The sequence below is a fragment of the Cavia porcellus genome, unplaced genomic scaffold (genome assembly GCF_034190915.1).
Source record: "Cavia porcellus strain 051 isolate PalLab524CR breed Dunkin Hartley unplaced genomic scaffold, mCavPor4.1 scaffold_17, whole genome shotgun sequence".
NCBI classification, from domain to species: Eukaryota; Metazoa; Chordata; class Mammalia; order Rodentia; family Caviidae; genus Cavia; species Cavia porcellus.
The window spans coordinates 47912536-47935293 of NW_026947500.1; the positions used below are offsets into that span (position 1 = coordinate 47912536).

The 22758-nt window shown below is 57.3% G+C and overlaps 1 protein-coding gene across 7 annotated transcripts in view; it reads right to left on the reverse strand.

The window, feature by feature from the left end:
- Positions 1-22723, reverse strand: part of Myo9b (myosin IXB) — a 52565-nt gene extending 29842 nt beyond the window's left edge. For all 7 annotated transcript variants that reach the window (XM_063228084.1, XM_023562630.2, XM_003464182.5 and 4 more), the window contains exons 1-2: positions 22592-22723; positions 13004-13906 (exon numbers count right to left, since the gene is read on the reverse strand). In XM_063228084.1, the coding sequence (XP_063084154.1) occupies positions 13004-13846 (843 nt within the window). In that variant the 5' untranslated portion in view covers positions 13847-13906; positions 22592-22723. The remainder of the gene's footprint in view (positions 1-13003; positions 13907-22591) is intronic.
- Positions 22724-22758: the final 35 nt, after the last annotated feature.

Consider the following 22758-nt stretch of genomic DNA (forward strand, 5'->3'; position numbering starts at 1 on the left):
ACTAATCTACCCGCTGCTTTGGCTGCCCCCTTTCTTCATCCTGTCTTGGACTTGCTAGGTGGCCCAGGCTAACCTTGACCTCTCAGGATTCTCCTGCCTCAGCCTCCCTAAGCTGGTGACGGCTGTGCCACCTTGCTGGGCTAAGACTCCCCACATTACAGTGCATGGTTCAGTGCGTTTGGGAAATTCCCAATGTCACTAACTGCCGCTCCCACTTAGGCTACAGTGGTTTCAGCCTAAACAGAGACCCTGTCCCTGTGAGCCTGCCCCTTGCTCTGGCAACCCTGAATCTGTTTCCTGTTCCTATGGATCACCTGCTCAGGGCTTGTCCTGTTAGTGACAGCACACGTCAGGTGGCCATCAGGGCTGGGTGTCTCTCACTCAGCACCAGCTTCCACCATGAGAAAAAACCTTTTTCCTTTTCCTGGCTGGGTAACATTCCACACAGAAAAAGACTGTGCCCCCATGTACCTGCTGAGGGGCATCTGGATGGTGCTGGCCTCTAGCTGCTGTGTGTAGTGATACCATGCAGTGTTTTTTTTTCTTTTTGGTACCAGGGACTGAACTCATGACCTCAAACTTGCCAGGCAGGCACTTGTGCTGCTGAGCTACATCCCCAGCCCTTCTGGGCAGGTTTTGTATGGATACATTTTCACCTCTCTGAGTGATGGGCAGGGTCACTCGGTGCATTCAAGTCTGACATTTTTGAGGAGCTGCCAGGCTGGTTACTAAGCGTGGCCCCAACATCAAATACCCTCATCAGCACTGCCTGGGGCCCATTTCCCTGCTGACCCCCCACTTCATCTTTCCCTGCTCAGCTCTGCTTTGACTTTTCTGTTTTGTTTCTGAATTGGACTCTCACTGCACTGTCCCAAACTCCCAGCTCAAGCCACCATCTTCCTGTCTCAGCTTTTGGAGCAGCCGGACGGCAGTGTTACCAACCAGACTCAGGCACAGTGTGGGGTCTCCTGGGCCGCATGTCACAGGGCTTGTGTGCAGGGGCACCCCGCCCCCGCCCACCTACCTCACTGGGCACCCGCAAACAGCCAGCAAAGACCATGAGGCACCTGAACCCCAGGGTTTAGACAAGGACATCAGCCCATTCCAGGGGACAGGGCTTTCTGTGGGAGATGCTGAGGTTCTGAGGGAAGCTTGCTTTTAAAGTGGTAGTGGTGCTGAGATGGACTGTGGCCCTAGTCATCTCCATGTCCAGATTTTGAGACAGAGGGGAACCAAGCTTGAGAGGGCAGGCCTATCATCCTAGCACTTGGGAGGCTGAAGCAGGACTGATGCAAGTTTGAGGGCAGCCTGGGCTACACAGTGAGTTCAAGGCCCGCCTGGATAACCTAGTGAGACCATCTCAAAAAATAAATAGTTGAAGAAGAAAGACAGACAGACACAGACAGTAAAAAAGAAATCATAATAGTAGTAAAGCAGCAGGGAGGGAGGGCACAGGTAGAGGTTTTGAGTCAGACTCTCAGTGGCTTCATGAATCCCAGTCTGGCCAGGCTTGCAGTGGGTGCTGTGTGGCCCAAGGTGCATGGAACCCTGCACATGCAGAGGCAGAAGTAGGAGTGTCCCAGGGGCCTCTGGTCTCCCCAGCTCAGTCCCTAGCTGAGGCCAGGCTTGAGAAGGCTCAGTCTGGGGGCGGAGCCCTGGGCAGGACAGGAAGCGGGAGTGAGGGGGTTGGGGGGGGGGTGCGGGTGGGTCCCTAGGAGGAGGCACAAGACATGCCTGGCATCCCCACCACAGGCAGCTGGCCAGGCAGGCGCCTGGGGTCTCTGCTGGGGTGCCTGAAGCTGGGGAGGGACAGCTGCAAGGGTCCCTCCCCAGCAGGAGCTGTCTCCCGGCTGCCCACTCCCCCCCCAGGCTGCTCCGTGACCTCATACATCTGGTATGCACTCTAGGCTGCTCTGCACAGCCTAAAAATACCCAGCGCCCCAGGGCGGGGATGGGGCAGGAATAGCTGTCCACCCGGTGCCAACGTTCACATGGCCCAGAAGACAGAGGGAACTGGGCTGGGCGTCGTGCAAGCAGGGTCCCTGACGGGGGACCAGTAGGCGGTGCGTGGGGACCACTGTCACCAGTAGGAAGGTAGGCTGGAAAAGCCTCCAGGCAAGCCTCTCTGCTCTCCAGGGAACAGTGGCCTCGGCCACACCATGAGGCACACTGGTGGTGGGATAAAACCTTGTGCCCAGTTAGAGGGCAGGTGCCTGCTGTTCCAGCTACAAACCCCCCTTACCCCCCATTAAAATATTATCCTTACAAGTTACTTGCCTGCTAAATGCATGCTAACCCTTGCCAAACCCCAAAACAAGAGATAACTAACATCCAAATAGTATAATAACCTTATTATACTGTCATAACACAAACCCATTCGTATTCATAGGATGGAGGCTAAGGAATTGCCCATTCTATGAACTATACTATATAATAATACACTCGCACCCAAGTTAATGTAGCTTATACATAAAGCAAAGCACTGAAAATGCCTAGATGAGTCCTTGACTCCATAAACAATAGGTTTGGTCCTGGCCTTTTTACTAGTTGTTTGCAGGGTTATACATACAAAAATCCCTATGCCCTCTGTGAGAATGCCCTCTGTGCTACATCCAGGTTAAAAGGAGCAGGTATCAAGCACACTACAAAGTAGCTCACAACGCCTTGCTTTGCCACACCCCACAGGAAACAGCAGTAATAAAAATTAAGCAATAAACGAAAGTTTGACTAAGTCACGCAACTATTAGGGTTGATAAATTTCGTGCCAGCCACTGTGGTCATACGATTAACCCAAATTAATAAAATCTGGCGTAAAAATTTTTAGAAATATAAAAAATAAGACTAAGCTTTATCCAAGTCATAGAAAACTCCAGATAAAGTATAAACCAAAAACGAAAGTAATCTTAGTAAGTCTGAACACACGAAAGCTAAGGCCCAAACTGGGAGTAGATACCCTACTATGCTTAACCGTAAACATAAAAACTTGCATAACAGGGGCTGGGGATTTGGTTCAGCGGCATAAGCGCCTGCCTTGCAAGCGTGTGGTCATGACTTCGATCCCTGGTACCGGTAAAAACACAAAAAAATTTAAAAAAAAAAAACTTGCATAACAAAAGTTTTCGCCTGAGAACTATTAGCAATAGCTTAAAACTCAAAGGACTTGGTGGTGCTTTATAACCACCTAGAGGAGCCTGTTCTATAATCGATAAACCCCGATACACCTCACCACCCCTTGCTAATTCAGCCTATATACCATACCACCATCTTCAGCAAACCCAATTATGGAAACAAAGTAAGCACAAGTATATTACATAAAAATGTAGGTCAAGGTGTAGCCAATGGAGAGGGAAGAAATGGGTTACATTTTCTTACTGAAGAACAGCAGTCGCAAGTCTTTATGAAATTTAAGCACCTAAGGAGGATTTAGTAGTAAACCAATAATAGAGAGCTTGGTTGAACTAGGCCATGAAGCACGTACACACACCTGTCACCCTCCTCAAGTACCCAAAAATTTTCAATACAAAACTAATATATATAAGAGGAGACAAGTTGTAAGAAGGTAAGCATACTGCAAAGTGTGCTTGGAAACAAAGTGTAGCTTAAATCAAAGCATCCAGCTTACACCCGGAAGATTTCAACTACCAATGACCACTTTGAACCTACCCTAGCCCTAAAACCTATAACTACAACTACCCTTATGAATATAAAACAAAACATTTTTCTTAAAAAGTATAGGAGATAGAACTTTTTTTTGGTGCTATAGAGGCAGTACCGCAAGGGAAAGATGAAAGATAAGAATTAATAGTAAAAAAAAGCATAGATTATCCCTACTACCTTTTGTATAATGAATTAACTAGAACCAATTTGGCAAAGTGAACTGAAGCCAACTACCACGAAACTAAACGAGCTACTTCCAAACAGCTAACACAGCAAACTCGTCTATGTGGCAAAATAGTGAGATTTGGAAGTAGAGGTGAGAAGCCAACCGAGCTTGGTGACAGCTCGCTATCCAAGTAAGAATCTTAGTTCAGCTTTAAGTTTTCCCAAATTACCAAATTCAATGAAAACTTAAAACTTACTTTAAAGAGGGACAGCTCTTTAAAATAAGGAAACAACCTTCAACAGCGGGTAAAAAGTAGGACCTTCATAGCTGGCCTAAAAGCAGCCATCAATTAAGAAAGCGTTCAAGCTCAACAAATCACATAACTCTTAATACCAATAAAACTTAATGAACCCCTGACAGGTGGATTAATCTATAAGCACATAGAAGAAATAATGTTAATATTAGTAACAAGAAGTTGTTACTGCCTCAGAACAAAGTAAGAAAAGGCTGCTAGGTGGGTATGGGGGTGCACATCTATCACCCCAGTGCTCCAGGAGGCCGAGCCTGGACAACTCAGTGATTTAGTAAGAGCCTGACTCGCTCTAAGAGAAGAGATGGGGATGCAGTTCTGTGTGAAGGGGCCACAAAGCAGGCAGAGGACCGCCCCGGGGACAGCCCAGGGATGCCAACTCTACAGCATCACCCATGCCTGGGTCTACCCAAAGGCAACCAAGTCTGTGTGTAAGAGGGACAACAGTAACACCCCATATTTGCCACAGCACTATGGGCCACAGCAGAGAAGAGACGGGCCCAGCCACAGATGAGTGCAGACCGAAAATGGCACAAGGCAATGGAGCACCATTCAGTCAATAAAAAGGACAAGGTCCTATCATTCCTCCCACACGGAAGGAAGGAAGCCGTGTGAAGTGCAGTAAACCAGACACAGAAGGGAGACGCCACCAGAGCTTGCCGAGAGGCAAAAGTGGAAATCCAATCAAAATGCATGGAACCGGAGACCAGAAGGATGCTGTACACTCAACCCCACAACCCCGCACCCAAGCCAGAGGTGCAGGGGCCCTGCCCACGGCCACCAGTGATCCCGAAGCTCCCGCTGGACACCCCCTCAGCCTTTGGGGTCACTTTTGCTTCTCTCTCAGTTCTTTTCAAGAGACCTAAGTCCACTCGCCTGCCGTGAACACAGGCTTTATAGCTGCACGCTGTCTCCTCCCCTCCTCTCCTCTCTTCTTTTTTTTTTTTAACTTTTGTGAGGTACTGGAGATTGAACCCAGGCATCACTGAGCTACACTCCCAGCCCTTTCTCTACTTTTTTTGAAATTTTAAGTTGCTCAGGCTAGCCTTGAACTTGAGATCTTCCTGCCTCAGCTTCCAAAGTGGCTAGATGACAGGGGTGGGCCATATTGCCCTCTACTGCCACATTGGGATTCTGGTAATAGGTTGGTTAGTGACTTGTAGAAAACCTGTAATTTGTAAAATAAAAATACAGCTGGGTGTGGTGGCACATACCTGTCATCCCAGCACTAGGGAGGCTGAGGCAAGAGGATCACCACAGGTTTAAGGTCAGCCTGGGCTAAAAAAGTAGGGGCTGGGGGGGGGGGTACAAAAGTAGTGGCGTGGTAGCTGGCCCGGCACAGGCAAGGACCTAAGTTTAATTCTTGATATCTTCCTCTTAAAAATAAAACAAAAATGCATCTCAGAGTTTATCTTGTCCTTCATCCAAGAGTTGTTCAGCAAATTTTAAGAAAAAAAATGTCCACATGGAGGATCCTGCAAAAATTCTAACCATACCTAAGTGTGGTGGTGTAGCCTGTCATCCCAGCACTCAGAGGCTGAGGCAGGGGGATCCCTGCAAGTTCCCAGCCAGCCTCGTGAGTAGAAGGCCATCCTGAACTGCCTCAAAAAAAAAAAAAAAAAATCCTAGCCATGTTTGGTGGTGCAGTAGGCCACTGGGGAGGTTCAGGCAGGAGGATCACAAGTTCAAGGCCAGCCTAGGAAATTCAGCAAGACCACATCTCAAGGTGAATATGAAAAAAGGGCCAGGGGTGGGCTGGAATGTAGTTCAGCCGCACAGCACCTGCCTGCCAAGCTTGAGGTTGTAAGCTCAACCCCTGCTACCAAAAACAAAAAAACCAAAGGCTGAGGGTGTGTGAGACACATGGGCCACCACGCTCCACCCTAATCTCTCTCTCTCTCTCTCTCTCTCTCTCTCTCTCTCTCTCTCTCTCTCTCACACACACACACACACACACACACACACACACACACAGGGTCACAGAGTCACACACAGTCACACCAGTTTACCGTGCTCTGTGAACCTCAGCGGGGCCAAAACACACGAGTGTCACACTGATAGACGCTGCCTACCATCGGTGGTCACACTGCCTAGACACTACTCTGAGCCCAGTCTTGGGATTCGCCCTCCCACCTGGTCTACTCTCCCAACAGCCCTCACCCCTCCCTGGGAGCCTGGGGCACAGAGAGACCCCAGCTACCCTTGGGGTATGGCTCAGGCCTGAGCAGGGTGCTGAGGGGACCCAGCTGCACCCAGGCATCTGCACAGTCCCAGGTCCCACTCAGCGGCTTCAAGGCCACAGCAGGGTGGGAAGGGCAAGGACCGTCAGGGGCTGTCCCCTCACATCCCCTCTGGCAGGGTGCCCACCTGGTCTTGGTGACCCTAGGCGTGTGGTCCTTGGGCTCCAGAGCCCTGTTTGGTCTGGTGCACAACATCTGGAGCCAGGGGACAGCGTGGGGACACCATGTGTGTGCGTGTGCGTGTGTGTGTGGTGACGGGGAGTGAGGGGCTGGGCCTTTTGGTGGCGCAGCCTCCCCACTTCCACTCTGCTTAGTCACTAGCATCCAAACCAACACTGGCAACAGGGCCAGGCGAACCCTAACTGAAAGCTCCAAAACCCTGAGCCCAGAGACACTGCTCCTCTTGGTGGCGCAACCACTGTGTGCCCACTTGTCCTCCCAGCACTCCAGAAGGCTGAGGCAGGAGGGCTGCAAGTTCTAGCCCAGCCCAAGCAACTTAACAGAGACCCCATCTCAAAAATAGAAAATAAAAACAGAGAATATAAAATAGGGGCTGCACTCAACATGAAGGCCCTCTGTTCCACCCCCAGGACTGCAAAAAACCCAAACAGTACCAGCATGGAGTCAAGGCTCCCGGGTGACTGGTGGGGAGTGCCCACTACGGCCAGGACTCGGGACTTAGCATGGCCCTGGGGGTAGAGGTGGAGGTGACTCTGCCCCAGGGCTCATGCCAGCGCAAGGCCCAGGGGACAGAAAACAAGCATGGCCCCTTGGCCAGCGGAGCTGAAGGGCAAAGGCAGCCAGGGGAAACTGAGGTAGCCTGGAGCAAGTGTGTGGCCCCAACTCTCTGACGGGCTGGCAAGGGTGCCTGGTGCCCTAGACAGGCACCCTGCGAGGTGCCCTGTGCTCTCCTGCAACACCAGGCGGCCCAAGATCATGTCATGGAGGGGGTCATGGACAGCACTAACCCTCGGATGGGGACACAGGCCCCCGGTCAGTCCAACTCACTGTCCAGGCCCAGGCCGGCTGGGACAACCTGTGAAGGTGTGCACACCGCACCTCATGCTGTCTGGTAACCCTGCAGTCTTGTTTTTTCTCTTAAACACTGGTATTTTAGACTTGTGTATTTTGAAGTAGGGTCTTGCTGTGTGGCCCAGGCTGGTTCTGAACTCCTGGGCTGAGGCAATCCTTTTGCCTCAGCCTCCTAAGTGCTGGGATGACAAGTGTGAGCCACCATGCCCGGCTGCAGTAATACTACAGTCACAGAAAGTGGCTTGTGGGTCCTTAGGACAACACCCTGGCCACAACAAAGGAGCCAGTCTCCATCCATCAGGCGTTCACCGAAATGCAGGCTTTCACCTGATTTCCTGGCTGTCAGGATCCACATGTGCTCAGGGTCACATCCCTGAGGCCTCCAGGCTGCCCTGTCCCCTGCTCTTGAGGGTTTCACCACCATGTTCTGAGCAGGTATGCATGCATGCAGGGTCCTGGGTTTGCCCTGTGTGCTGACACAAACCAGGCAGGATGCAACTTGTGTTGTGGGACCTGGGACCCAGGTGAGTGCATCTCTATTCACACCCACTGCCACCTGGGGGACTTGCCTAAGCGGCCCACCACATGTGGCCCGGCACACACAGCCCAGACACCTGTCCCAGCCCTGCTGCCCTCGTAGAAGCATCAGTTCTGAACCAGGAAATTAGGCCACCTGGGTCTGTCACTACTGCGTCCATGCCTGTGTAGGGTGGCAGGGCCTGCAGGCTGCCGTCTGAAGCCCGCCTCTTTCACTCTGGGAGGCCTGGGCCAGTGACAAGATGACATTCCACACATCACTTCTCTGTGGACACCTGGGCTCTGCTTGCCCACCACCTGTGCATGCTGTCTGTCTGTCCATCTAGTCTATCGTCCACCCACCCATCCCACTGTGTTTATCCCTTCTCCAGACAAGGTGGGAGGTCACTGGGCTCTTGTCCTCGTCCCCACCCAATGTCAGTGGCTCCTTGTCCTGCTATTTCTATAGCCCTGCAGCCCAGTCTGGGTCTGCACCCATGGGCCACATGCCCATTTTCTTGGGGTGGGACAGAAAGGAGGAGGAGGAAGGAGAGGAAGGGAATGGGGGAGGAGGAGGAGTTTCCTTACTGTCACTGTCACCATCACCTCACCGGGCTGGCTCCCCTACCCTGCTCCCCAGCACCCAGCACAGCCTTGCAGCCCCAATTCCTAGACCCCTGCACCCACAGGAACCTTGGAGGGGTAAGCACCTCGCAGGCTGCTGTACTGTTTGGGGTCCCAGACATCCCTCCCTGGCCATATGCATCCTCCACCATCCTCGGCTGTGTCACCCTGAATGCCTCAGCAGGTACAGAGGTCCCAAGACCCTGGTTCCAGGCCTATAGGCACTCGGCCATCCTGCAGAGTGGCCTGGCATCTACGTGTGATGGGATAGACACAGCCTATGGAGAGTCGCTGTGCCCTCAGGGTGGCACAGTCCCTTTCCTAGTCAAAAACTGGGGCATGGGGAGGCCTAGAGACTGATCACACAGGAGGCACCTCCAGAGCATCTCCAGTGGCCAGGCCCTCCCCAGTCCGGGGCTCCAGTCTAGCTGGACCTGCTCTCCTGGGAACCCTGCTGACCCAGGCAGCCCACAGCACCAGGCTACTTGACCCATAGACGCCTGGACGTGCTTAGTGTGAACAGCAAGGAGGCACCCAGAGAGGCAGGACCCTCCATCACCTGCAAAACCCTAGGGTGCTTAGCTGGGTGTTGAGGCACCCACCTGTACCCCCAGCTACTGGGGAGGCTGAGGCAGGAGGAGTACATGCCCCACACCATCTCAAACTACACCTGCCAAGCGTGGGGTGTGACTCCTGGGGTGATGGCCTGGCCACTGTACTGCAGAAAGCTTAGGTGGCTACGGTGGGGACCAGGCTGTCCCATGCTGCGCAAGGCTTCTCACCAACTCTCCGCTGTCCAGGAGACCTTTCCAGGTGCCTAAAACACACCCTGTAATTTTGCTCTTTTCTTGGCATGGCATTCTCAGAAATATTGCTTCCCCTCTGAGCTGAAACAGCCTTGGACTGTGTAGAGCCTCCAACCAGCAAGGCCAGGGGACGCCCACAGCCACCACCTCTGCCCTCCTGGCCACACCCCGGCTCAAGTGCGGTCCTGGCCAAGCACATCCAGGCCTGCAGCTGAGACCCCTGCACCTGTGGGCTGGACACCCCCACAACACAGACACCTTGCAGTTCAGGAAAGCTCAGCACTGCACAGCAGAACATAGACAGTGCCTCCACACAGGGTCAATCAGCAGCCAGGCTGTGCACACCCTGGACAGCACTCACCACCCTGCCACCCAGCCCAGGACCCCACCATGCCAAGGGTGATGAACTCAAAATGCACCAGAACCCTGAACACACTGCCTGAGAAAAAGCAGAGAGGCTGCATGACTGCTGGTGGATGGCCCAGCACTGACCTAAGTCCTGGGGTTTGGAGTGTCTATGTGAGGGACACTGTTCTCTACCTAAATGGCTACACACCAGTGATTGTGCCCAGTGTCCACCTTGCAGGACCGCAGTAGACCCAGACTGGACTGGCTGGACTGTGCCCCGGACCAGTACCAAAAAATAAAAAAAGATGTCAATAAAAATAAAACCCCAACTGTGGAAGTAGGGACAGGAGTAGGTACTCCCAGCCCGATAGCCTCTCTCACTGGCCCAATGCTGCCACCATGTGCCTCAGTTCCCCCTGTGCTGGGGAGGGGGCCAAGCTGCCCACAATAGGAGAGGGTGAGGATGAGACGATGACCCCATGACTGGCTGGACATCCTGGAGGGCAAAAGGCAAGGTGACCGGGGCTCTGCAGGCCAGGCCCAGCTGGGATCAGGGGACCAGGCCCTCCCTAGCCCAGGGCTCCACGTCTGGCTGGGCCTGCTCTCCTGGGAACAGTGGGCATCAGCGTCCTCCTTTCATTTCTGCTTTTGGAATGAGAGCAGCTGGTGCTGCAGGCTGGGCCCGACCTCAGCTGGGCTGCCAGCCACCAGCCTCGGGGACTGCACCCTATGGCCACCAGGCAGCCCGGGGGTCTCGGACGCACTGCCATGGGCCCCACACAGGAAGTTCCGCCACCCACCAGTCAGCCCCAGCGAGCAGACTGCTGTCCCGGGTGGGTGGGGGCGGCAGCTGGTCAGCGGCTTCCCCCAACCCCTTCCTGTTTTCTGGTCAGAGCTGCACCCTAAGGCTGCAATCCCACAGGGAGAGGGCGCTCAGAGACACCCTGACCTCAACACACCCCACTTCTCTTTTCCGGGAGCTGAGCAAATGCCTGGGAGGCCATGCTGCACAGCCAGGATACATGTGACAGGCGTCCACATCCAAGTACTTGTGCACCCCAAGAGGCAGTGTCCAAGTCTCGGCCCCCAGATGCAGGGCCCCGTGGATGTAAGGTGAGAAGGTAAGAGCAGTGGGCTGCATGCCAGTCACCCTGGCACTCTGAGGCCAGACGTAGGTGGGCAGGTAAAAGCAGGGGCCCCAAGAGTCCAGGGGAGCTCCAAGTGATGGAGGCTCTGCCCTGGACCCTGACCCTAGTGACAAGGGGAGGGCGCTGGAGACACAGAGGGGTGACACATCCCCATACCAGGGGAGGTGGCCCCCAGGGCCCTTCAGTGAGACTGATACCACCGAGTTACTGTCAACCTGGAGACTACAGTGCCTGACACGGCCCCTGGGTCCTAGGGTGATGATGGTGGCAGTTCCCACACAGGGCAGATATGGTCCCCGGGGGCCACCAGCACTGTCAGGCACATCTGAAGTTGTCACAGCTGCATGCCAGGGGTGGGGGACTTGGTGATAGCCCAAGAAGCCTGGCCCAATCTGCTCAGGTGGGTACTTTGGTGACTGGAGGAACTGACCTGGGCTAGGATGTGTGCAGGGCCCAGGACCCCCATGGAACTGAATACCCTGATGCCCACCATGGGACCCCTGCCAGAGCTCTGCACACGTTCCCACCTGGACACCAGAACTCGGCAGTGCCTGGAGCTCTAGCTGCAGCAGCCAGGTGGCAACCCCACAGGTCAAAAAACTCCCTGGCTCCCAGAAATATGCCGAGTGACCTGGGGCACACCCCACCCCAGCCCTGGGCTCAGCTGCTGCTAGGGATGAGCCTGCCTCACTGGGAGTCTGCAGGTTCTGAGGACATGGCCTAGGGGACCTGGGCTCCCCAGCTCTGCTTCCTGGCCACCCCACCCCATCACAGTGCGACCTCCTGGTGGGCAGCACCCTCCTCAGTGGGCTGAAATCTCCCCACCTTCTCCGCCAGGCACTGTGGCTCCCTCTCAGACCAGCACCTGCCCTTCTAGGCCCCAGCACCCCAACATCACCCAGCTAGGACCCCCAGAGCCAGGCAGTGTGCAGGCAGATGGGGCTGCCTGTGGCTTCCGGGTTCCCAGCGGCAGAGCCCCACTGGCAGCAGGGAGGGTGGGGAGAGACCCCGCTGTGCTTCCTGCCTGCCCGCAGGCCTGAGCCAGCAGCAGGGCTCCGACTTCCCATTTGCCCCCACAGCCTGCGCCCATCACCAGCCAGAGCCAACCACAACGACAGCACTAGGGGCTCCACATTGTCTATGGGGCAGGGACCCCACCACCGGTGCTCAAGGCTTTTAGACCCTGAGACCCTGACTGTGTTTCTTACAGAAGACTCAGAAAAGGTTGCAGAACCAGGTGACACCTCAGGGAACTCCACCAGGGAGGCACGAGCCACAGCAGGCACTGGCTACTTGTGGCTCTGGTCTTGGTTTGGGGGCAGCAAAGGCCAGGGAGGCACAACCCCTCACGGATGCTCTCATGGTCCTAGTGACAGCAGCCCACAGACCAACAGTCTCAGGGCTCAGGTCCCTTCCATGAGAGGGTGCAGTGTTGCCAACAACCTCCTCCAAGTGGCCTGGATGCCGAGACACTGCTGTCACCCCACACTGCCAGGGACTCCAAGGAGAACCCCATCTGCATGCATGCAGTGGAGGTCAGCAGGATCCTCAAGAATGGCTCCCCTCCTGCTGCTGAGCCTGGGTGGGCACCGGAAGAGTTACAGGTTTGGAAGAAAGATGGTTCAGAGCTCAGAGACCAGAAAGACGTGGCAGGGCCACAAACACCACTGCCACATGATAGTGACACAGTGATTTCCTCTTGCTGCTTGAGATGGAGCTGGGAAGGTATGTGTGTGATGCTTGCATCAGCACCCCAGCCAGCACAGAGCCTGGCATACCAATGCTGACACCAACATAGGCACACTGAAGCTCCAGCTCCTGCTCACGGCCCCTTCATTTACTTATTCACTTATTTAACTATTTTTGAGACAGGGTCTCACAATAATCTAAGCTGACTCTGAACCCACAGCGAAGCTCAGGCTGGTCTCATGCTCACAATGACCCTCTGTCTCAGCCTCCTGAGTCCAGGCATCACAGATGCTGGGATGAGTATTCCTCCTCTCAACTGGTGGCTTCCCCTTCCAGTGAGCCACACCTGTCATCAAGTCAAACCTCTAGCACCTAGACCCGCATCCAAGGCTGACAGAGGAGGAGAAGGATGGGGGTCAAGCCCAGTCTGACAGCACCAATGCCCCCACCCCCTGCCCCACACTCACCTCAAGCACTGGGCCAGCGCCCAGGATGGTACGCTCCACGCCGCTAGCATAGCCCTTCTGGCTGAGTGCCGTAAGGCAGTGGATGAGAAAGTTGGTGCTCTGCGTCTTGCCGGAGCCGCTCTCACCCGAGATGACAATGCACTGGTTCACACGCTTGCGCAGCATGGCGTAATAGGCCACGTCGGCCAGTGCGAAGACATGTGGCTCCAACTTGCCAAGCCGTTGGTTCTCGTAGAGCTTCACGTACTTAGGGTTGTAGATGGGCAGGAACTTGAAGGGGTTCACAGCCACCAGGATGCTGCCAGCATAGGTGTAGATCTTCTGCTGCAGGAAGCGGCACTTGAGGCTGCGCAGCAGGTTCTCCTCAGTGAGCTCAGGCAGGTTGCACAGGTCATCCACGTCAGCCTGCGAAGGTGGCAGCAGCCCGCGCTGTACTAGGCGCCGGGCGGCCGAGGCCTGGGTGGCTGGGGCAGCAGGCACGTGTTGGATGGCGCCGTCAGCGCCACGTTCCTGCAGCAGGAAGTAGTAGCCATCCTCACGCGGGTGCTCAGCCTGTGCCCGCCGAGGCCAGAGCAGCACTCGGTGCACAGGTGCATCGCCAGGGTCCAACACCCACTCCTCGCCGCCTGCCTCCTTTACTTCCACCAGCGCATAGCGCCGGCTGCCGTCCAGCCGGAGGCGGGCCACAGCCTCTCGGATGACCTCGGTCGTAGTGCTGTCCTTGGTGGCTGGCACACAGCAGGAGGCCGGGCTGGGAATCCCGGACAGCTGCGGGTAGATGTGCAGGCCAAAGGTGCCCGATTCCTGGCGGCCCGAGCCGCCTGCCTCTGTGCTCGCACTCATGCTGCCGCCCGCGGGGCTTCCGCATGCCGCCCGGGCCTGGGCGCGCGCCGGCTCCTGCAGCTGCAAGGGAGAAGGAGTCGAGGGAGGGGGAAGGACCCAAGGGCCCCCCCACCCTCATCTCCAGGGATTGAACCCAGGGCCTGTGCCAAGCTCCACCCACCCTCTGTACCTTTCATTCCATGCTGCTAAAGGCCCTAGCAGAGCCTAAACCTGTGCCCCTCCCACCTCAGCCTCCCAGAGAGCTGGGAAAAAGAGATAAGCACCCCATGCCGGCTGCTACCTTACAGGCTTTGCTCAAGTCAGGTGTGTCCTCCTGCCTCAGAGGACACAGGAGCTGCCCACCGTGCCCGGGCCTTGTCCCGTGCTGGCTGCAGGGCCTCCCTGCGGCTCTCAGGATGAGTGGTTCTGGATAGGCCCCAGGGCAAACTCCCACCCAGCCTACAGCCAAGGGATCCCCGTGGGACACTGCAGCCCTCCCTGTGCCTCTGCTGTGACCTGGAGAACACCCAGGTCATGCCAGCCCCTGCCACAGCTGGTGGAGCTGACCCAAGGGGTGACGTGGATGATGATGTCAATGTTTGACTGCGGCCATCCAGCGGCGTAGGACTCTGGCCCACAATGTCCATCGGCCAGGTTGGGATTAGGGTCCCTCTCAGCCCCACCCTAGCCCCTCCTGCACCCCCTATGATGTCCTCACAAGGCCAGGCAGGAAGCCATGGGCCCCACGAAGCTCAGCTCCCATAGGGAATGCTGGGGCGCTAGGGCTTGGAGGCAGTCAGGGCAGGCAAGCACTGCACGACCTCACCAGTTTGCTTTTCCAGGGACCCTCGACCAGCCGCACAGGAAAAGCCTCTCCTCCCCCCTGCTCCTAGGGATGCAGACTGGTGCCTGGGTCCTGCTCAGCAGGTGCCCCCCCAGCTGTGTCCCAGCCCTGCAAGAGCCAAGCTCTAAATCAGGCTCAAGTGCTGGGGGTGGGCACATGCCTGTCATCCTGGAACTCAGGAGGCTGAGGCAGGAGGATCACCATGGGTTCAAAGTTAGCCTGGGCTCCATAATGAGCTCAAAGCCAGCCTGGACTGCACAGCAAGATCCTGTCTCAAAAAAAAAAAAAAAAAAAAAAAAAAAAAGGAAAAACACACACAGGTTCTCTTCTGAAGGCCGGGGAAAGCGAACACAAGCATCGCTTGTCCACAGACCACGGAGGCCTTGGCCCATGAGGACTAGACACAGGCTGAGTCCCACCCAAGGAAGCTGAGGAAGGAAGATAAGCAGAGCCTGGTCAGCCTTGGGGGGGGAGCAGTTTGCCAAATGTGCACGAGTCAAGTGCAGTCGTTCTAAGGGGCCAACATAGTACCATCTATGATGGGTCCTTAAGGATAGAGAGGAGATCATGTAAGGGGCACAAACAGCAAGGAGGGTGTGACAAGCCCATTGCTGGGCAGATTGCGACTATGGGACAGGACACGCAGTCAGGGCAGAGACAGGAGGGCTCCATGCCCCACACAGGGAGGGTAAGCTGACCTCTGGCCCAGCTGAAGCGTGACTCAGCCACAGAGGCTGGGATGACACAAAGCACGAGGCTGGTGTGGGAGGAGACAGCTGGAAGAGCCTTGGTGCTGTCCTGGTGCTGTGACAAAGGGACTGGCCAGGCCCTGGGCCACCCCCTCACTGGCCAGGAGGAGGCTTCAGATGCGGCCCCAGCTCTTCACACACACCACGGTCACAACACTCCTCCACCCTGACAGGCTCTGACGGCCTAGGGCTGGGCTTTCTCCCTTAGTTTTAAATAAATATGTAACTTCTACTTAGAGATGGAGCCTCACTAAGTGGCTGTGCTGTCCAGGCCAGGCTGGAACTTACCCTCTCCTGCCTCAGCCTCCCGAGCACTAGGGCGACACGTGTGTGCCCTGCGCTGGCCTTCCAGTCCCTTCCCACTGCTCCTTCCGGGTCTCTTGGGCACTGCCCTGGGCTCGGCCTTCCCAGTGGGCTTTCAGAACAGGCAATATGAGCGCCTAGCCCAATACCCATGGAGCAGAGGGCCCAAGACAGACAGGGGACCCCAGTTCACAAACATGCACAGCATGATCCCAGGACCGTGAAGTGGAAAGGAAGCCAGCTCCATCCAGGGGGCATAGTCAAACAGAAGCAGAATATTACTCAGCCACAAAAAAAGACATGGCCACACAGCATAGCATGGGCAAACAGAAACCACAACGCAGGGAGAAGAGGCCAAGCATGGTGTGAGGCCCTTGTCAGGCTGGGAGGATCCATAGAGCTGGGCCACAGGCATGCACCCTACACCCCATTCCAGCTTTTGGGTTTGTCTTTCACAGTCTACCTGCATCCGTGGGACAGCACAGGAGCACGGACCACAGCAGCTGCCATCCTAGCTCCAATGCCCACAGCCACCCCAAGCAGGGAATGCTGTCCTCTGCCTCAGGAGAGGCCGGCAGCCTTGCTGGCTCCTCATGGAGACCTGGGCAGGCGTCAGCTGCAAATGATTCAGGATCGGTCATGAATGGGCGTGGAGCCCATAGGAAGCAGGTCTGTGCTTCAGAATGGGTACCTGGGGTTTCCATAGGCGTGGCTGTGGTCTTGGGCAGGAGGTGGCCATGCAGACAGACTGTCCTCTCTGGACTCAGAGCAGCCGAGGGGAAGCAGGGGGAACTCAGCCATAGACTCACACAGGATCCATCTCCTCCTCACCAGTGCAAACCCAACTAAAACCCAGGAATGGTCCTGGGTGATGCACCTGCAGTGCCCAGGATAGACAGAGAACACAAAGGACAGGACCGGCCCTTTGGAGTACTATGCAGCTGTGAAAAGGGAAAGCTCCTGCCCCTCCAGAATAGGGACTGTGAAAGCAGCCTACACAGGGCACAGCACAGAGTAGGCAGGGCACTGGGCTGTCTCAGGGCTCAGTACATTCTGGAACCACTGAGTACTAGTTTGTCCACGAAGAACCTGGCCACATGGAAATCCAGCCCAGCCATGGAGTGACGGCACCCACATGGGGCCCATGATCCCCAATGCACTCGACAGTTGGTGACGTGACACCGTGCAGCTCTGCGCACTCTCCCTGCCTCATCTGGGTGCCGCAGGCAACTGCCCTGCATGTGTGGATAATCATGTGGCCGATTCCTCGGCTGTTCCAGGGCTGACCCGGTGAGGTCAACTCAGCTTAGGCTTGTGCCCTGCCACTGGGCAAGGGGGGTGGACACTAGTGTGGGTGCCTGAAGGGCATGAGGGACACAGCTGGGACAGCGCAGCTCTGCAGCGGCATCACCAACTGCGTCTATAGCTGGCACTGGGGCTCCACGCACTAAGGAGGCTGAGGCAAAAGGATCCCTGCGAGTCTGGGGCCAGCCTGGACCACTCAGCGGAACTCTGTCCCAAACAACTGAATCTGGGTCCCCAAGGGTGAAATCGCCCACAGGGAACTCACAGCTACCCCTACCCTCAGCATATGCTCCTGCTGCAGGCGAGATTGTGCTGGAGACAGCAGGGGCAACGGCACAGAGACAGGTGACCTATGCCCCCACCCCGGAGGAGGAAGTGGGGGGGTCCCACCTGGGGCTGGGGGTGCATGGCAGCCACCACCCTTGTGGTCTGAGCCCGTGCACCCCAAGGCGGCGACCCTGAATCAAAGATTGGCCCTCTGGTCCCCTCTCTAGGTTGTGGTCACAGACAGGACACGTGATAGACCAGCCATGAGCGGTACTTTCAAGGCTGCTCTGCGCCCATGCGCTCTGGCTATCACCATGGGAGGACCAAAGGGATGGACATCCTGAAGGGGAGCTGGGTGCCTGGGAGCTCAGGGACAGGACAGGAGCCAGTGAGGCTGGCAGCGGGGAAAGGGTGTAGACCCCAGGGTGGATGCAGGGGCCAGGATGGGGGCAGGGACCTGGGCCCCTGCAGGCAACCAGGATACGACCAGCAGGAGCTAGATCAGGCAGGGTCCCAGGCCACCCCGTCAGGGACTGTTTGTGCCAGCCTGCAGGGTCCAAGGCTTCAGCCTGCCATCTCTGGGCTCTGGACAGTCAGCAGCAGCTACCTGAAAAACGGGACTCAAGCTAAACTTGAAACTCTCTGCCACCCCAGCACCCTGGGAGGCTAAGGCAGAGGGATGGCAAGTTCAAGTCCAGCCTGGGCTACCTAGTTGACTTAATGATACTGTCACAAAGTGAAAAACTGAAATTAAAAAGGAGTGGTATGCAGCTAGGCACACAAGTCCTGGGTTCTACTCCCAGCATGGCAACCAGCCAGCCAGCCACTGTGGGCTCCCACACTGCCGCTTCTGGTCCCTTCTGATTTCTTCCCCTGCAGAGCTAGGGACAGGACCAGGGGCCTAGGCTCAGTCACCTGTGGGCAGGGTTGCTCCATCCCCAGACGGGGTCCACTTGCCCTCCCTGCCCCTGCCAGCCGCATCCCCTCCCCAGAGATCTGGGTCCCCAAGGTCAGCACCCAGCATGCCGGGTGCTGGGGCCATCCAGGGATCCTGATGGGCAGCAAAGGCCCTGATGCACAGATCACAGTCACAGGTCGAGTCTCTGTCACTGTGAAGAAGGCCTTGGGGTCCCAGTATGCCGGGAAGCTGAGGCAGAATGATGGCGAGTCCCAGTCCAGCCCACACAACTCGGTGACTCAGGGAAACCCCTTCTGAAAGTTAAACCCAAGGACTGAGGAAACAGCAGGTTACGAAGGCCTGGGTCCTGCTCCCATCTGGTGCCACCCAGCACCTCTGCTGTTGGCCGTGACCTGGAGCCTCCCATGCCACCTGTGGCCCAGGGAGTAGCACTGCCCAGGTGCCCACCACCCTGGGATCCATCCTGTCACCTCAACTCCAGGACTGCCAGCTCATATGTACCCCAAAGGTCCTACCCTCCAGCCCTGATCCTGCAGGGAACCCTGGGGGAGCCCCGTGGGAGGGACACAGCTGGCATCTGGGAGGCAGGGTCTGCACAGTGCTGAGCACCCTGTGGGACAGGTGGCCTGCCCACCTCAAACCTCCCACCCCAAGCCGAGGAACCACCTCAGATAGATGGGAAAGCATACTTGGGCCTTGGGAGGACCCAGCAAAGCCCCAAGCCAGGGCGAGCAGCATGGCACCGTTGGGAGACTGCATCTGTCACCCCCGCAGCTGGCCCTGCCCTCCCCCCCGCTGCCCGTGGGACCCTGGGGGCCACCACCCAGCCGGCTCTGCTGCAGGTGACAGTGGCTCTTCCAGAAGCTTCTCTCATGCCATCCCTGGGCAGCCACCAGATCAGGCCAAGATGGCCCCCCAAGTGGAGCTGCTGGGGGGCCGCCCTTCTTAGGGCCCTTTTTGGATAGACGCCTGCTTGTGATTTCCCCAAGGTTCCCACCCAGCCCTAAAACTCCCCCATGAATTTCCAGGAGCTCTGCTCCTCTGTGCTGGTCCCTGCTTTCCTGTCACTCTGTGACTGGGAGATCCAAAGTCCCCAGTGGAACCTCCCAAAGCTGTCCAGGCCTGGACCCCTTTCTTCCCTGGCTCTTCCTGTTGGGAAGCAATGTGTCCCTCACCCAGGGTGACAGGCACACGATGTCCCCAGCCCCAGCATGACAGGCAGCTGGCTCTGCCAGTTCATTTGAGACCAGGTCCCCAGATACCTCAGCCTGCGCGACAGCCTCCAAGGGAAGGGACTTATCCTCGACCCCAGACCGGCATGCAGGGACACTGGGGTCACAAGCTAACCTCCTCCCAATCAGTCTCATGAGCAGGTCCTGGCTGAACCCTGAATCACCCTGCACCCCCGCAGGGCCTGAGTCAGAACCACTTGGGGTGCCTTTTGGCCCTGGGGGACCTCAAGTAGCTTGTGGTGGTAGCAGCGGCAGCAGCAGCAACCCAGCTGGACGAGACAGGGCCCTTTGTTCTGCAGCAGGGACGGCCTAGGGCAAGGGACCAGGCCTGTGTGGTTCTCTGCAGGGCAGCTGTGTAGGGGCTGCCTGGCACAGGCATGCTGGAGGCCAGGGTACAGGCCTCTGGGCGCACACACCACACTCTGCGGGGGCTGGGGACAGTGAGGGGCACGGGGACCCATGGGCATCTCCAGGCACAGCAGATAACAAAAGCTGCCTTCAGCCTCTATCCAGGCCAACCTGAGAGATAGCTTCTGAGACCGGGATCTGGTATCTCTAATCTCGTAAGCAGAGGAGTGACAGTGTGTTCCCACACGGGGACAGTGCCTTCCAAATTTCAAGACATGGTGCCACAGGGAAGGAGGGACATCAGTCCCCAAGGCCCTGCACTGTCCCTGCTGCTCCCCCTTACCCCCTCCCACAGCTCCTCCATCAGACCCGGGTGCTACAGGTTCACAGGTGACCTGCGGATCAGGAAGTGACCTCGAGACACAATTTGGGGTCCTATCTCCACGCCCTGGAAGCGGCCTGGCACAGATGCCAGGCCCACTGAGGCCAGGATCTGGGCTGGGAACCTCTGGTTCCTAGAATTGGCCTCACCCAGAGCACGGTGGTCCAGAGCAAAGGATGGTGCACAGTGGCGGTGCAGCTGAGAAACTGAAGCAATTTAACCCAAGCCAGGACTCTGCACCTGCAAAAGCCCAGGCCCAATTCCCAAAGCTGCCATCAGCCAGTGCCCATCACAGGGCTGGCAAGGAAGACATGCCTGCTGATAGCTGGCAGAATATGAGAGCAATGGGGGATCCATGCACCAAGCCGGGTCCTGGGTGAGGGGCAGCTAGGAACCTGTTCATGCCATTTGCCTCTTCCTGGGAAGCCTGCTGGAATCCCCCAGTCCCAGATGGGCCTGGCTCATACCCAGCTCCGCCCCAGGGACACCTTGTGTGGCCTCTGCCTCCATACCCAAACACCAAATGTTCCCAGGCACCCGTCCCCAGGAAATGAGGGCCAGCCCCATGCCCAGCACTGAGCTCAGGCCACCTGGTGCTCGAGAAGACAAGGAAAGGGAAGTGGCTGCTCAGTGGCCCCTGTTGGGGAAGAGAAGTAGATCCCATGGTCAGAAAGCAAGGGAGATTCCCAAGCCCCCAGCTGGTGCCCAGGCACAGGCCAGGTGTGAGGATAACCCTGCCCAATAATTCCCAGGCACCACTCTGGGGACAGGGGCACTGCACTCTCCTCACCAAGACAAGCATAGGAGTACAGCTTGTGTTGAGCGCTGGCCTGGCACGGATGAGGTCCCGGGCCCCTGCCCAGTACTGCAGGGAGAGAACCCCAAAGAACCACCTCGGAGCCAGTGCTGCAGAACACAGAAGGCAGGGCGGGTCCTGCAGGCGGCAGAGTTAATGAGAGGGGTTGGGTGGAAAACGCTGATCATGCCAATGCCTTCCACTCCCTCCCAGCTGAAGGACTGGGGGGAGACCTGTCCGAGGCAGTGCCCAGCACCCTTGGTGTCCCATCCAAGACCCCAGGGGACCATGCTCTGGTGCAGGGAGGCAGCCCCCACGAGATCCCACGATGGACGATTATGTCCTTCTGTCCCGGCCCCCTGGCCACCAGGGTGTCTAAGCCAGAGCAGGCACAAAGACAACGTCTGCTACACACGAGCCTGGGCTGTAATTGTGTGTCCTGGGGCAAACAAGGCTGCAAACCTTCTGCCTCCCAAGACAGAACATTCAGGAAAAGATCTGGGGTGCTCCTCTATGGCCTTCTTACATATTGAACTACACAGACCCATCTCCCACATAAGCAGTATCCTTTCTAGCAGATCACAGATAAGAACCCCACAGTGGAGAATGGGAAACACTGATGCCAATGAAACCTCCAGCTGCTTCCCCTCGACAGGGGAGACAAAGGCCCCGGTTGTGCCCTCAGCTGCCAAGGTGGCCTCCCACCCCAACACCTGAGGATTCCTGGGACTCCAACACCAGAAGATGCCTGGGGAGGCAGGGGAGGGGCTGGAACCCGAGGGGATGGCCTCACCGACCACCAGCCAGAGGGGCATAGCAGCAGCCCCTCAGCGACTTTTGGCCTCCAGGGAGCCCCGGAAAGAAGGGGGGGCACACGGTGGCTGGGCCACTGCCGAGGCTGAGCTCACAGCCGCCATCGCCAGGGACACACTTCCTGTGTGTCGTTTTACCCATTTAAGTCTAAGGATGGAGGCTGCAGAGGTGGCAGTATCCCCATCCCCTCTGAAACACAGCTCAGGGCCCCCACGTTCCGGAACCCCAAGATCCAGCTAGACCCTCTTGGGCACCTACAGCGCTTAAGAGTTTCCAAGACAAGGCGGGGGAGGGACCTAGCCATCCTAGAGCTACCGAGTGTGAAGCCAGAAAGGGGAATCAAGACGGAAGGGGAGACCTCCGGGACTGCACCCCAACACCCACACAGGATTGTGCCGCCCCTGCCTCCCCGCGTCCCCTTCATCAGCCACCCCCCTTTTTCTCCCCTCCCACCTCCGCTTCCCCCTTCCCAATAGCCGGCGGCTGCCACATCAGTGGCTTGGGAGCCGCTCACTCCCGGGGCGTCCCAGGCCGGTCTAGACTCCGCGCCCAGCCGCACCCAGCCTCGCCTCCCCGGCCGGGCCCCCGACTAAGTTCTTCGGCCGCAGCCCTGCTTCCTGCGACTCTCCTCAGGGTCCCCAAAGCCACGTCCTCCTCAGGGCTGCCCGCGCTCTTCCGCCTCCCGGTCCCTCGGCCTCTGCCCGCCCCCCGGACCCCGCGCCACCCCTCACGCGCCCCAGCTAGACCCTGCTCTGCACCCCCATCCGTCTCGAGCTGGCGCCCCCTCCTGCAGCCACTCAGCGCTCACCTGGGCCTCGGCCGCCGCGCGCCGCCGGTCCCGGGCGGGATCCTCACTCGGACGCCCGCCAGCCCGCCCGCCGCCGCCACTGCCCCGCCGCTGCCCCGCCGCCGCGCTCCGCCCCACCGCACCCGCCGCTCCCCCGCGCGGCCTACTTCCGGGTTCCGGAGAGGCGG